This window comes from Myxocyprinus asiaticus, chromosome 33 (assembly GCF_019703515.2).
Source record: "Myxocyprinus asiaticus isolate MX2 ecotype Aquarium Trade chromosome 33, UBuf_Myxa_2, whole genome shotgun sequence".
Taxonomy (NCBI): Eukaryota; Metazoa; Chordata; class Actinopteri; order Cypriniformes; family Catostomidae; genus Myxocyprinus; species Myxocyprinus asiaticus.
Genome location: NC_059376.1, coordinates 6,996,371 through 7,009,670, shown reverse-complemented (window position 1 = coordinate 7,009,670; position 13,300 = coordinate 6,996,371). Strand labels below are relative to the sequence as shown.

General features: G+C 41.5%; 1 protein-coding gene across 3 annotated transcripts in view; it reads left to right on the top strand.

The window, feature by feature from the left end:
• LOC127424720 (1-phosphatidylinositol 4,5-bisphosphate phosphodiesterase eta-2-like) overlaps positions 1-10,737 on the top strand; it is a 253,133-nt gene extending 242,396 nt beyond the window's left edge. For 2 of the 3 annotated variants that reach the window (XM_051670139.1, XM_051670138.1), the window contains one exon: positions 6,824-10,737. In XM_051670139.1, coding sequence (XP_051526099.1) covers positions 6,824-8,427 — 1,604 coding nt within the window. In that variant the 3' untranslated portion in view covers positions 8,428-10,737. The remainder of the gene's footprint in view (positions 1-6,823) is intronic. The other variant, XM_051670140.1, reaches the window with a different exon arrangement.
• The last annotated feature ends 2,563 nt before the right edge of the window (positions 10,738-13,300 follow it).

The window sequence follows — 13,300 nt, the reverse complement described above, 5'->3', positions numbered from 1 at the left end:
CGGGCAGCTGCGAGCGTCGGCTAGAGTGGAACTAACTGCCCTCCCTGAACCCTCACAGCTCGGTGATTGGTTCCTGGGCTCGCGGCACCACTCAAAGCCACGTTTCACCCCCGTTCCTTTCTTCCCGGAAGTGCATGAAGAGCTGACAAGGTCACAGAAGGCACTTTTTACTGCCCGGTCCCGATCTTTTCAGCTTCCCCACCCTCACTACCCTCGATGTTGGGGCGGCCAAGGGCTATTAGGCAATCCCCCGGTGTATAAAGGTGCTCGCGGTGCACCTATGCCCGCAGAGCGCCGCCACCTGGCGTGGGTGCCCAAAGCCCCCGTCCAAGGCCTGTAGGTTTACATCGTCTCTGACGGCCAAGGTCTACGGTGCCGCTGGACAAGCCGCCTCCGCCCTGCACACCATGGCTCTCCTGCAAGTCCGCGAAGGCGCTAAAGGAACTGCACGAGGGTAGTTCCGCCCCGGGATTGATGCAGGAACTGCGCTCGGCGACCAACCTCGCTCTCCGAGCGACGGAGGTCACGGCGCAGTCTCTCGGGCGGACGATGGCCACACTAGTGGTCCAGGAGCGCCACCTTTGGCTCAACCTGGTCGAGATGGGCGAGGCCGACAAAACACGATTCCTTGCTGCCCCCATTTCCCAGGCGGGCCTATTCGGCAACACCGTCAAGGACTTTGCCCAGCAGTTTTCGATGGTGGAGCAGTGGACGGATGCTAGCCAGCAAATCCTGCCCCGGCGCAGCTCAAGATCCCGCACCCCATCTACTCATCGCCAAGGGAGCAGATGCCACCCGTCTCGCGGCCACCCAGAACCCATGAAAGGCTTCAAAGCGCCCTTGAGACGGGCGACCCAGGGACAACGAAACCCACTGCTCTGGAGCTGGTAAGCAGATCTCTCCATCTTTTTGTTACCTTTTGTATTTAATTGCGCTGCATGCCCAAGTGGCTGCAGTACTCAAGAGCTCAGCAAGAGCGGTTTCCTTGTTCCCTGGGTCATGTATCCGGTGTGCACGGCCGTCATCATGACCACCGTCCACCACTCTATTTGGCAGGTTTGGCACTCCAGCGGCGGTCTCCCGCCCCTGAGCGCCCAGCTGTGGCACACATCCGCCCCCGATGTGACAGTCTCCATGGGTCATGAGGACAGGCCTCTTCCTCCCCCTTCCCAGACTGTTCCAGGGGTGGTCACAAGGAGCCAGGTAAGTGCTTTGATGTCCTTAGACTCAGCACGGCCACGACATGGTGTGGCACCTCGAGCTCCGCCCTGCCGCGAGGCCCCACCTGCCGGTACGTCCAATGACATTGTCCCTTTGGTCCCCCTTGCGCGGAACTTGGACGCATGGTTTGTGCTTTCCAATCCGTCGCGAGGGCTGGTCCGGACCGTCTGACTCGGCTGTGCGATTCACTTTGCCGGGCATCCGCCCAGGTTCAGCGGTGTCCACTTCACCTTGGTGAAGGACGAAAACGCTGCTACCTTGCGCAGAGATCGCTACCCCCTACGGAAAGGCACGATAGAACCTGTCCCTCCAGCCGAGATGAAGAAGGGGTTTTTCAACTCCTACTTTATCGTACCAAAAAAAGGCAGTGGGTTGCGGCCAATCTTGGACCTGTGAGTTCTGAACTAGGCTTTACACAGACTCCCGTTCAAGATGCTGATGCAAAAACGCATTCTGGCGAGCGTCCGGCATCAAGATTGGTTCGTGGTGATAAACCTGAAGGATGCGTTCTTCCACGTCTTGATCCTTCCTCAACACAGACCTTTCCTGCGGTTTGCGTCCGAGAGTCAGGCGTATCAGTACAAAGTCCTCCCTTTCGGCCTGTCCCTGTCTCCTCGCGTCTTTACGAAGGTCGCAGAGGCTGCCCTTGCCCCGTTAAGGGAGGTGGGCATTCGCATTCTCAATGATGACTCGATGACTGGCTAATCCTAGCTCATTCTCGAGACATGTTGTGCGCACACAGGGACCTGGTGCTCTCACACCTCAGCCGACTAGGGCTTCGGGTCAACTGGGAAAAGTGCAAGCTCCTCTCGGTTCAGAGCATCTCTTTTCTCGGTTTGGAGTTGGACTCAGTCTCCTTGACGGCGCGCCTAACGAATGAGCATGCCCAGTCGGTGCTGGCCTGTTTGAAGGCGTTCAAACAGAAAACAGTGGTTCCACTGAAACTTTTTCAGAGGCTCCTGGGGCATATGGCATCCTCGGTGGTGGCCACCCCGCTTGGGTTGATGCATATGAGGCCGCTTCAGCACTGGCTCCAGGCTCAAGTCCCGAGATGGGCATGGTGCCACGGGACACATCGCGTGGTCATCACACCGGTCTGTCACCGTCTTTTCAGCCCTTGGACCGACCTCTCGTTTCTACGGGCAGGTGTTCCTCTAGAACTGGTCTCCAGGTGTGTCGTGGTCATGACAGACACCTCCAAAACGGGCTGAGGCGCTGTTTGCAACGGGCACGCCTCTTGACACAATTCTGCTCGCCCTGCGGAGGTTTCATCCTTTGATCCAGGGCAAGCACGTGTTATTTCAGACAGACAACACGACAACGGTAGCATATGTCAACCGCCAAGGTGGTCTGCGCTCTCGTTGTATGTCACAACTCGGCCGCCGTCCCCTCCACTGGAGTCAGCAGCACTTCAAGTCGCTGCAAGCCACTCACATCCCGGGCAACCTCAACACAACAGCGGATGCGCTGTCATGACAGGTTACCCTCAGGGGAGAGTGGAGACTCCACCCTCAGGCGGTCCAGCTGATTTGGAGTCGATTCGACAGGCACAGGTGCACCTGTTTGCCTCCACAATGCTGAACTACCCGCTGAATTGGCCGGACCTTATATCGGCTCCTCAGCATAAAACCTGAATGAGTGGTTGCATACCAGCTCCTTTTATACCCGTATGTCCGGGGGAGTGGCATGCAAATACCACTCGCCAATTTTCATTGGCCTTTTATCAAAGACCAGAGGTGTCTCGGGCTCCCAAGAGTGACCCCTAGTGTCACTACATCGACACAACGTCTCGTTCCCTCCATCAGGGGACGGAGGTTACACAAGTAACCATGACGTACTCTTTTTTTCAGGCATCATTTTGTCTGTCAGAGGTACAGTTGCCCATATCTCAAGAGGTTGTTAGAAATCTGCTGGACAAGTCATTTTGAAGTTACCAAATGTGTTGTGGAGAACGAGGAAATCATTCTTGACATTCTTTCAGAGGTTTCCGATGATGACAATGCCTCGGTTGACCTTGCAAAAGAAGCTTCTGGGCTTCTCTCTCAGCTGAAGTTGGCAAATTTCTGATTCATCTTCTTGCCATTTTGAAACCAGCCAATGCCATCCTACAGTCTCACCATGTTGATTTGTGCAGTGCAGCTGAAGTACTGCAGGTATCTCTTAGTGCACTGAGAAATCTCAGAGAAAATGACAGTCAATTGCAGCAGTACTGCACTGGCATGTCTACTGATGAGCCATCACCAAAACGTCTAAGGACTATTAATCCCTTCTATGCTGACTCTGTCATTTTATCACCTATAGTGCAAGAAGGTCAGTAAGGCTCTGAATATTCCACTGAAGCTCTAAGGCGACAAATGTTAAACGTTGTTGATACAGCTGTATCAGGGATGGAAAACAGGTTTTCCACAAAGAATTTGGAGCTGATGCAAGCCCTCTCATGTTTGATACATTTCTTGACATTCAGCTGCTTGAGCCTTTCTGTAGTCTTGCAGGGGTTGTAAAAAGTGAGCTGCATAGTGAAATTCTTGTTGCCAGACCAATGCTGACCAAAAAGCTTCCAACTGATGCTGACTGTTCGGCTGTTTGCAAACTCATGCAGGAATACAAAGATGCATTTCCAGGTCTTTATAAACTGTATGTGTCTGCCCTGGTCGAGAGCTCATTCTCCAATCTGGCAAGACTTTTTACACCGTTTTGCCACTCAATGCTTCACGAGAGGAAAAAAAATCTTGTACTTTTAGCTCATGAAAAATCAATAACACATGAACTGGACATGGATGAGTTTTTGACTGAATTTTCTAAAACAAGCAGAAAGCTAATGTTGTAAATATTATAGTAGTGATATCAATAGTTCGATGCACAGTCTCGGACCTGCACCTGTTGTGATAAAATCTACAGTTACTAAATTGTTACAAAATCTGGTACAGAGGAAAATAAAATAATATTAAAAACAGAAAAAATGTAAAAAAAAAAAACCAATACATTAAAAAAAATATTTGATAAAAAAAAAAAATTATAAAAAAGTTCGTCAAGACAAACATTATGTTGGCTTGAGAAAGCCTGGCCAACATTTTTAAAAGCTGATGTAGATAGATGATAGATGGATGGATGGATGGATGGATTATTTTGATGCACAAGCCACATGATAAAACGCGCAGATTGACAGTCTCAGACGCTAAGGCAACTGAGATTAATCCTCATCCACCCAGATTGAGTCACTACGTCACCACAAGGACATAGAGCGCATTGGGAATTGGGCATTCCAAATTAAAAAAAAAAAGGATGTGTTCTTGTCCCACACGTGTGAGCTAACATAAATGAGATGCCCGGCTTCAAGTCAAGTAATTTTTATTTGTATAGCGCTTTTCACAACACACATCGTTTCAAAGCAGCTTTACAGAAAATCATGCTTTAACAGAAAATTAAACTAACATCTGTAAATTCTTAGTCATCATTGTGCAGTTTGATAAAAATATGATTGTAAATTGTGTATAAAAATAATTAAGTAAATAAGTAAATAATAATAGTATTTAGAACCCCAATGAGCAAGTATTAAGGGCCAGTGTTTAAACAACAAGATTTTTTTATGAACTGTAAGATTAATGATAATGTCTTTGAAGTGAGGTTGCAGCTGCATATTAGTACTCTTGAAGGTACCATCCACATTGTAGGTTCACTGCTCCTCATTATGTTACTGCTAATCCTCTTGGTCGTGACAACAATTTAGATATCCTAAAAAATTAAAGGAATAGTCACCCAAAAATGAAAATTAGTCATTTACTCACCCTCATGTTGTTTCAAACTCGTATGACTTTCTTTTTTTCTGTGAAACACAAAAGGAGATATTTGGCAGGATGTTAGTTTTAGTCACTTTTCCTTGTATGGGGAAAAAATGCAATGAAAAGTTAATCATAATGATGACAGAATTTTCATTTTTGGATTAATTATCTCTTTAACATTCCCATAAATTTATATTGGAACAAAGCAGAATATGCATGTTTTGACAGTACATTTCCTGGTGTAACCTATCCTTCCTGTTTACTCTTTCGGTTTCATTCTTCACTTTCTCCTGATAAATTGCCTGTTTGTTCCTTCCTTCTTGCATGCTTACTGTCCTTAGTGCAAAACTGAGGGGCTGACCAAATACCAGGTAAACCGATTTTTATGAGTATTCTGACAAGTATATTGTTTAATATTCTCTGAAATGATGTAACTCTTTTTTCAACATCATGTGCACTGATTTTATCCAATTAAGGGCTTTTAATATGTTGGCTCAAAACAAGTACATTCACATAAAAATGCACTGATCACCTATATTTTAGTTTGTGAACAGGGAAAGTAATACTGATGTTGAAAAGTGACGGAGTGTCCTTCTCCTTTCCTTGAATCACCTACTTATGTTTTTTATGATTTTATCATTTTCATATAAGATTTGTACATCATATTATACCATAATTTATCATATATATATATAAGGTATGTTTCATGTGCTTTAGCTTTTGCATTTTGATTTTGATTTATTGCAATCTTTTATTTTTTCATGTGGTATTTTGCTCCCTTTTTTGTGTAATATAAATTATTATTATTGTTACTATTAATTTAACATCAAATGTTTTGATCAAATCTTTATCCATTAGGACTTATAATCAATTTCAGCTGCAGTTATGTTTAGATAAGCATGTTACATGTTTGCAGCACATTTTTCTATATTTGGTTTTGTCAAAATGTGCTTGTTTATTTATTTATAAAAAATTTTTTGCAGTTAATGTGCTATGTAAAATGTATTTGCATAATGACATTCATTAGCAAAATTGATGGTCTTGATTTGCATCATGATATAGCTCATACCAAAATATCAAAGCAAGTGGCATTTATTTTAAAGAAATATAGCACAAACACACTTTTCAGGCAAAACTTTTCAGTCATTTGTTAGGGTTCATATTATAATATAATAGATATACCGTTCAAAATTAAGACCAAAAAATGTTTTATACACTTTCCGGTTGTCAAACTTTGTGTCCATAGTTAACGTGATGAACTACACATGTGGTTAGTCTGCTAGGACACCTGTGTGAACTTGAGGCAAACTACCTTCAAACATCCACTAAAATCACATTGGTGCCCGTCTGTTAAAAGTTATTGAAAAATGGCTCAGAAGAGTGAAGTTAGATTTGAGAAAAGCTCTAGCATCATTTATTTTGCAGATGCCACTTGGTTTGATATTTTGTCATCTACTACAGTGGTCCTCAATCCTGATCCTGGAGTCCCCCAGCAATTCACATTTTGTATGTTGACCATATTAAACACACCTGAATAAACAAATCAACTCATGAGTAAATGCTCCAAGACCTTAACTCTAAGTGAAACATCCCATATTTGCAGTGCTGGGGGACTCAAGGACCACGATTGAGGGTCATTGATCTAATACAATGATATTCATAAATTTTTAAGAGTGACTTAAGTATCCAAAAAAAACAAAATCCAGTATTCGGGGTTACTGTATATTTGTCTTATTCTATTTTAATTTTCTCAAAGAGCATTTCAATTGTCATTACATCCATATTTATTTCTAATTATTTGTCTTCTTGTCATGCTCCTGCAGAACATTCTGAAGTGCAAAGTCCAATTCCCTCTCTGAACACCTCATGTCTGGAATCCATTCCTGAGGAAATTCAGGAGAACAACCCTTTGACCTCCACATACAGTCCTGTGGATCCCTCAACACATTGTCCCAGTCACTCCACTACATTGTCTTCACCATCCATAGCAATAAGAATTTCTTCCAGTGGGGAAAATCTTAAAAACTATGATGCAATTCTGAAACCATCTGCGCTAACCCAGTGTGTCAGTTCATATTGTAGTGATGGCAAAGATTCGGGGAACAGCCACATCAAGTCTTCACTTTCAATGAATTACCTTGACATTGGATGTAAAACATCCCCTCCACCAGACTGGGCAGATACCGAGGTTGTGAGAAACACAACCATTGAACCCAAAATTGCTGAAATAAATTCAAGAAAGACTTTAGAGATAGACACAATAAAAGAAAACACCGCCATTCATAGCTCTCAGAAGGTTGAGGTGTTAAAGGCTGTGTTTGACAGAGATATCGGACGAAACTCCTCGCAAACAGGACTGAGAACTCCAGTCAGGAGGACCAAAAGTGAAGGACAAGTGAAGGCAGTAAATAAAGTGGACAACCCTTCTGCGGTCCCTGAGGTCTCTATCGACGCCACACTGAATGACAGGCTCTGGAGCAAACTTGACCCCAGCAACCATCGGGATAGTGTGTCATCGTCTTCCAGCATTTCGTCCAATGACACTGTGATTGACTTGTCCTTGCCCAACCTTACCAGGAAGAGCCACACCTGTCTTGGTGCAACCCGGGACTATTCGGACAACCAGGTGTCGATGGCCAACAGGAGTGGCCAGCCTCGGTTGACCATTGCGCCACACAACGTCCCAAGGGTCAGCAAGAGTAAGTCCAACCCCAACCTCCGGGAGGGTGAGATGTGTGAGCCAGAGGACGAGTTACAGCCCAGGCCTCTGGTGACCGAGGAAGACGCCAGCCGGCTCATGCAGAGACGCCACACGTGGAGCAGGTTGTACATGGAGGGCTTAAAGCAGTCATCGACCCTCGCTTCTGGCTCCAATAAGTCAACCACCCCCTTAGCAAAAGACTTTGACAGCAGCTCAAAATCCAAGAGTCTTGGAGATCTCACTTCAGACGATATTGCCTGTAACTTTGAGAGCAAGTACCGCAGCATTAGTCGCAGTTTCATTGTGAGGCCCAGTCGCCAACAATGGAAACTTCAAAAGAAACCACAAAACGACCTAACGGAGCAACTCAAGAAGCTCACTGATGTGGAGCCCCTCACCAGCAAAGACTTTGCTCAATGCAGGACTGAAGCTGAGGTGGGACAGGACGAGGAGGAGACTCCTCCTTTTAGGAGAAGCTCCTCACGGAGCCAAAGCCGGGTGAGATACATCGCTAACCGTGCCAGGCAAGCCCAGGAGAGGCAGCGACTACAAAGCCTCAGAACTACTGATAGCCCCATTGAAGAGCGTGGCAATCCAGAAGGAGCTTGTAGTGTACCCCACAGTCCATGTTCTAGCTTGGACCTCCTAAGCCAGCTTCCTCCAGGACCACCCCAACAAAGCCCCCTGAGCCCGGACAATGAGGTCTTCTTCATGCTCAGGCTGTGAAAGGACAAGTGTTTTGTGGGTTACGAACACAAAATCTAAACACCATCCTCCACCTACTGTACCATTCATTTAGAAACTTCATTGTAAAACCAAGGAACATTTTGAAATTTCTTATGTGCGCTTACTGTAATACACCTTCCATTTTGGCTTGAAAAAATAAGTTGCACACATACTTTTTTATATCCATTCTTGACCTACTCCTAACCCTGAACAATGAGCAGTCAAAGGGGATGAAGCTTTAAACTTTTGGATGCAACGGTTTGCTAGTTTGTACAAATTATTTGTAAATGTGCATGTACTTTACGAAAACAGCCAAAGTTGCAAGACCAGAGGAATATTTTTTTTAAATAGTGTTAAAATATGCTTGCACCTAATCTAAAATACTATACAAAACTGAAACGTTCTAAAATTAGATTATGCCAGTGGCATTTGTGGTACTGTAATATGGATTGTAGTTTTGTTTTTTGTTTTTTGTTTGTTTGTTTTTTCATTTAAAACTGTGTCCTAACCAAGTGTAACACTTTTTGTAATTGTGAGTTTTTGTCCTAAACAACCTGTAACCGCGATGAGTGACAGGAAATTTTTTGAGCTGTTTGTTGTTTATTTCTGAGACATCACACTAGGTAGTCTCTCCCTTAGTGAAATTTAATTGGTCCAAAAACTCACAATGTAACTGTATATTAAACTTCAAATGTGTTCTGATTGACTCTCTTCTAACTGTGTGGCATTGCAAAGCATTTTTGCTTTCAGTATGGATAGACAAATTACTTGTTACTGGAAACTTCGTTGTATCGTCATACTTAGTTAGGACATTGTGGAAGGTGCAATTATCAGCTGCAGCAATAGATAATAAAATGCACATTGAGCTGTAAGCACTACTGATTCAATTCAAAATAATTCCATGGATTTACATATTTATTAGTTTGCAGTGAAATACTAATGCATTTTGTCTGTATTGTAAAAGGTATGAGGACAATTTTGTAATTAAGCATGGAATGTACTTGTCAGAATAACTTATTGTCCATTGAAATGACTTTTTTTAATTGTTTTAGTTGTAGTAAAATTAATGACTGCTATTTTTTTTCTATAGTTTTAAAGTTACAGTTACATTACAACTGACAGTTTGAAATTAACAGTTAGCTTCTGATGTTTCAAAGTGTAGCTCAGTAAAATGTCCACTTTATGTACAGTAGCCAACCTTTTGAATTTTACTGTGTTCCTTGATATTATTATTTCACCAATGGTCTACTGCAGTGGTTCCCAACCCTGTTCCTAGAGGACCTTAACACTGCACATTTTGTATGTCTCCCTTATCTGACACACCCAATTCAGGAGTTTCTACTAATGAGCTAATGAGTTGAATCAGGTGTGTTTGATTAGGGAGATATCCCAAATGTGTAGTGTTGGGGGACCTCCAGGAACAGGGTTGGGAACCACTGATCTACTGTATTCTTATGTTTGAAAGGTTTATGATTTATAAATGTACAGTCGGAGTCTAGATGTGAAGAGTTATGTAGATGTTATTCAATTTTGTTTTAGTAAGTACACTAAAACGTTTATTACTTTTTTTTTTTTTTAAAGAACCCTGCTCAGTTAGAGGAAAATACATTTTTACCAAGTATATATTTCTGTCTATACATATATAGTTTTTTTTTTTTTTTTTGCTGTATTATTTGTGCTGATGCAAGTTAACAAATACTCCCTGATTGTTAGCTGTTAATTTCAACTTCAAGGGGGTAAAAGAAGTGACAACCAATTATCTTCTATATGTTTACCTTTTTAAAAAACTTTTTAATCCTGTGGTGGAAGATATTTTATTAGCTGAAAGCTTATTTGTGAGTTCCTAACATGACAAAACTATTTTGTCTATTACTAGCAAGTCACAGACTACTTAAGTATTACCTTAGAAGAATCCTAAACAAATTCTTTGTTTTCAGGGGTATACCTGTGCATATACTGTATGTGTGTGTATATATATATATATATATATACACACACACACTGTATATATACTGTACATACACACATTGTCTGTTTCATAGCACTAATGCACAACATATCTACTGACACTAAACATATGTATTCCATTTATTAATAGGAAGATATCAGTGTGTGCCTTAATTAGATAAGGAGTGAACACTGTCTGTCAATCACAGAAAGAAAGTATTCTAGTGAAGTATATTTTGCCATATAAACAAGGATTTTTTCTCGCTGATCATGTTACAGTGCATTTACATAATTACTAATGATATACATGTACATACAGTTTTACTAATGATATACATGTACTGTGTAACTGTAATTATTTTGTAAAGCTGCTTGTGCTTACCTAATGTAATTGTTGTTATCATTCTAGGTTTTATTAATATTAACTTGTTATATGTGTAAAACGGACACTGTTAAATAAGGTGTTACCAAAAACAAGTAACATGATACCAACAGAACAGAGGGGGACAGCATAATATTAAATATTTATGAAGTAGAGTAATATATTTTAGAAATGTGAAATTAACAATAACAAGGTGAGTACTAATGAGTTTTTTGTTGTTCAGATCTGCTGAACAGCAAGAAACATCTTCTTCTGGGCTCTTTTTTTTCAAGTGATGTCCTTTGCTGCTACTGCATTTTGGATATAAAGACTGAGAAGATTTTCAGCTGCCACAGCTATCACTACCAGTACCCTCACAATGACACTGACTGGTTCCGGTTGCTGCCAGCATGCTGCATGAGTCTGTTTGTATGTAGCATGTTAGCCTGCTTAGCATTGCTTATTCCAATATGCTCATAATTTTATCCTTTGCCATTTTACCGCATGATTTGACTTTTTTTCCGCTTTTCTACTGTTTCAATTGCATGTTTTCTTTTCTTTTTTTTCCGCTTGGCTACATCACGCATTTCGACTACGTGCATTTGTTTTCTCCTTTTCGGGGGCTCGGGTGTCTGACATCAGATCAAATTTACAAGTGCTGGTTAATGCTCAACGTAGATTTTCTAACATATTTATTCATGTTGGCACTAACGATGTCTGGCTTCACTAGTCGGAGATCACTAAAGATAATGTTAAAGAGGTGTGTTAACTTGCAAAAATGATGTCAGACACTGTTATATGCTCTGGCCCCCTCCCTGCTCATCGTGGTGGTGAGGTTTATAGTAGATTAGTGTCACTGAATGGCTGGATGTCTGAGTGGTGTCCAGAGAATAGCATAGGATTTATTGGCAATTGAAAGAGTTTTGGGGTAGAACTGACCTGCTAAAGAGAGACAACTCCATCCCTCTAGGGAAGGTGCTGCTCTCTTCTCAAGTAATTTGGCTCATAGTCATAATAGTGATATTATTTGACTAACTGGGGCCCAGGTCAGGAAGCAGAAAAACTGTTGAGACTGTATCTGTGTCTATTCCCTGAACTACCAAACATAAACCCCTCACTAAATCATTTAGAAAATTTTTTGATTAAGGTCAAACTTGAAAATAACAAAAAAAAAAAAAAAAAAAAATGAAAATAAACATCATATAAAGGTAGGGCTACTAAATATTAGATCTCTTTCAACCAAAGCACTAATTGTAAATTAAATTATTACAGATAATAGATTGGATGCGCTCTGTTTGACTGAAACCTGGCTTAAACTATGAATATATTAGTTTAAATGAATCTACTCCCCCAGGTTATTGTTATAAACATGAGCCTCGTCAGAAGGGTCGAGGAGGTGTTGCTGCAATTTACAGTGAAGTTTTTGGTGTTACTCAGAGGACAGGATATAAGTTTAAATCTTTTGAACTAACAATGCTTAATGTGACACCATCAGATACAAATAACAAATCTCTGTCGTCTTTTGCCCTTGCTACAATATATAGATCACCCAGGACGTATTCTAAATTCCTGGCAAATTTTCTATCAGATCTAGTAGTTACTGTGGATAGAGCTTTAATTGTTGGTGACTTCAACATTCACATAGATAATGAAAATTACACATTGGGATTAACATTTATCAATATTTTCAACTCTCTTGGAATCATAAAGAATGTGACAGGACCAACTCATCGTAATAATCATACGCTAGATTTAATTCTGTCATATGGAGTTGATGTTGATACTATAGAACTTCTGCCGCAGAGCGATGACATCTCAGATCATTACCTCGTCTCTTGTATGCTGTGATCAGCTAATGTTACTCAATCTACACCACACTATCATTCAGGTAGAACTATTCTTTCAACCACTAAAGATAGCTTCACTAATAATCTTCCAGATTTATCTCATATACTCAGTAAGCCAAAAAGTCTAGAAGAACTTGATGTAATAACAGAAAATATAAATACAGTCTTCTCTAGCACTCTTAATAGTGTTGCCCCCCTTCGATTAAAGAAAATTAAAGAAAAAAAGCCCCGCACCATGGTACAATGATCACACTCATGCTCTCAAGAGAGCAGCTCGGAAAATGGAGCGCAAGTGGAAGAATACAAAATTAGAGGTATTTCACGGTGCATGGAAGGATAGTGTCTGTAGCTACAGACAGGTACCAGCTGCCAGATCAGAATATTTTAGCAAACTTATAGAAAATAACCAAAACGATCTTAGGTGTTTATACAGTACTGTGGCTAAATTGGTTAGGAATAAAGCCTCAACTGAACCAGATATTCCGTTGCAGCACAATAGTAATGACTTCATGAATTTCTTTACTTATAAAATTGAAATCATAAGAAATAAAATTGGAATTATGCAATTGTCTGTCGCAGTACCTCAGAAAACAGTGTCTCATAATTTTCCTCACGAGCAACTTCAATCCTTCACTGTCATAGGTCATGAAGAGCAAACAATACTTATCGAAACATCAAAAGCCACAACATGTATGTTAGAACCAATACCAGCTTAGCT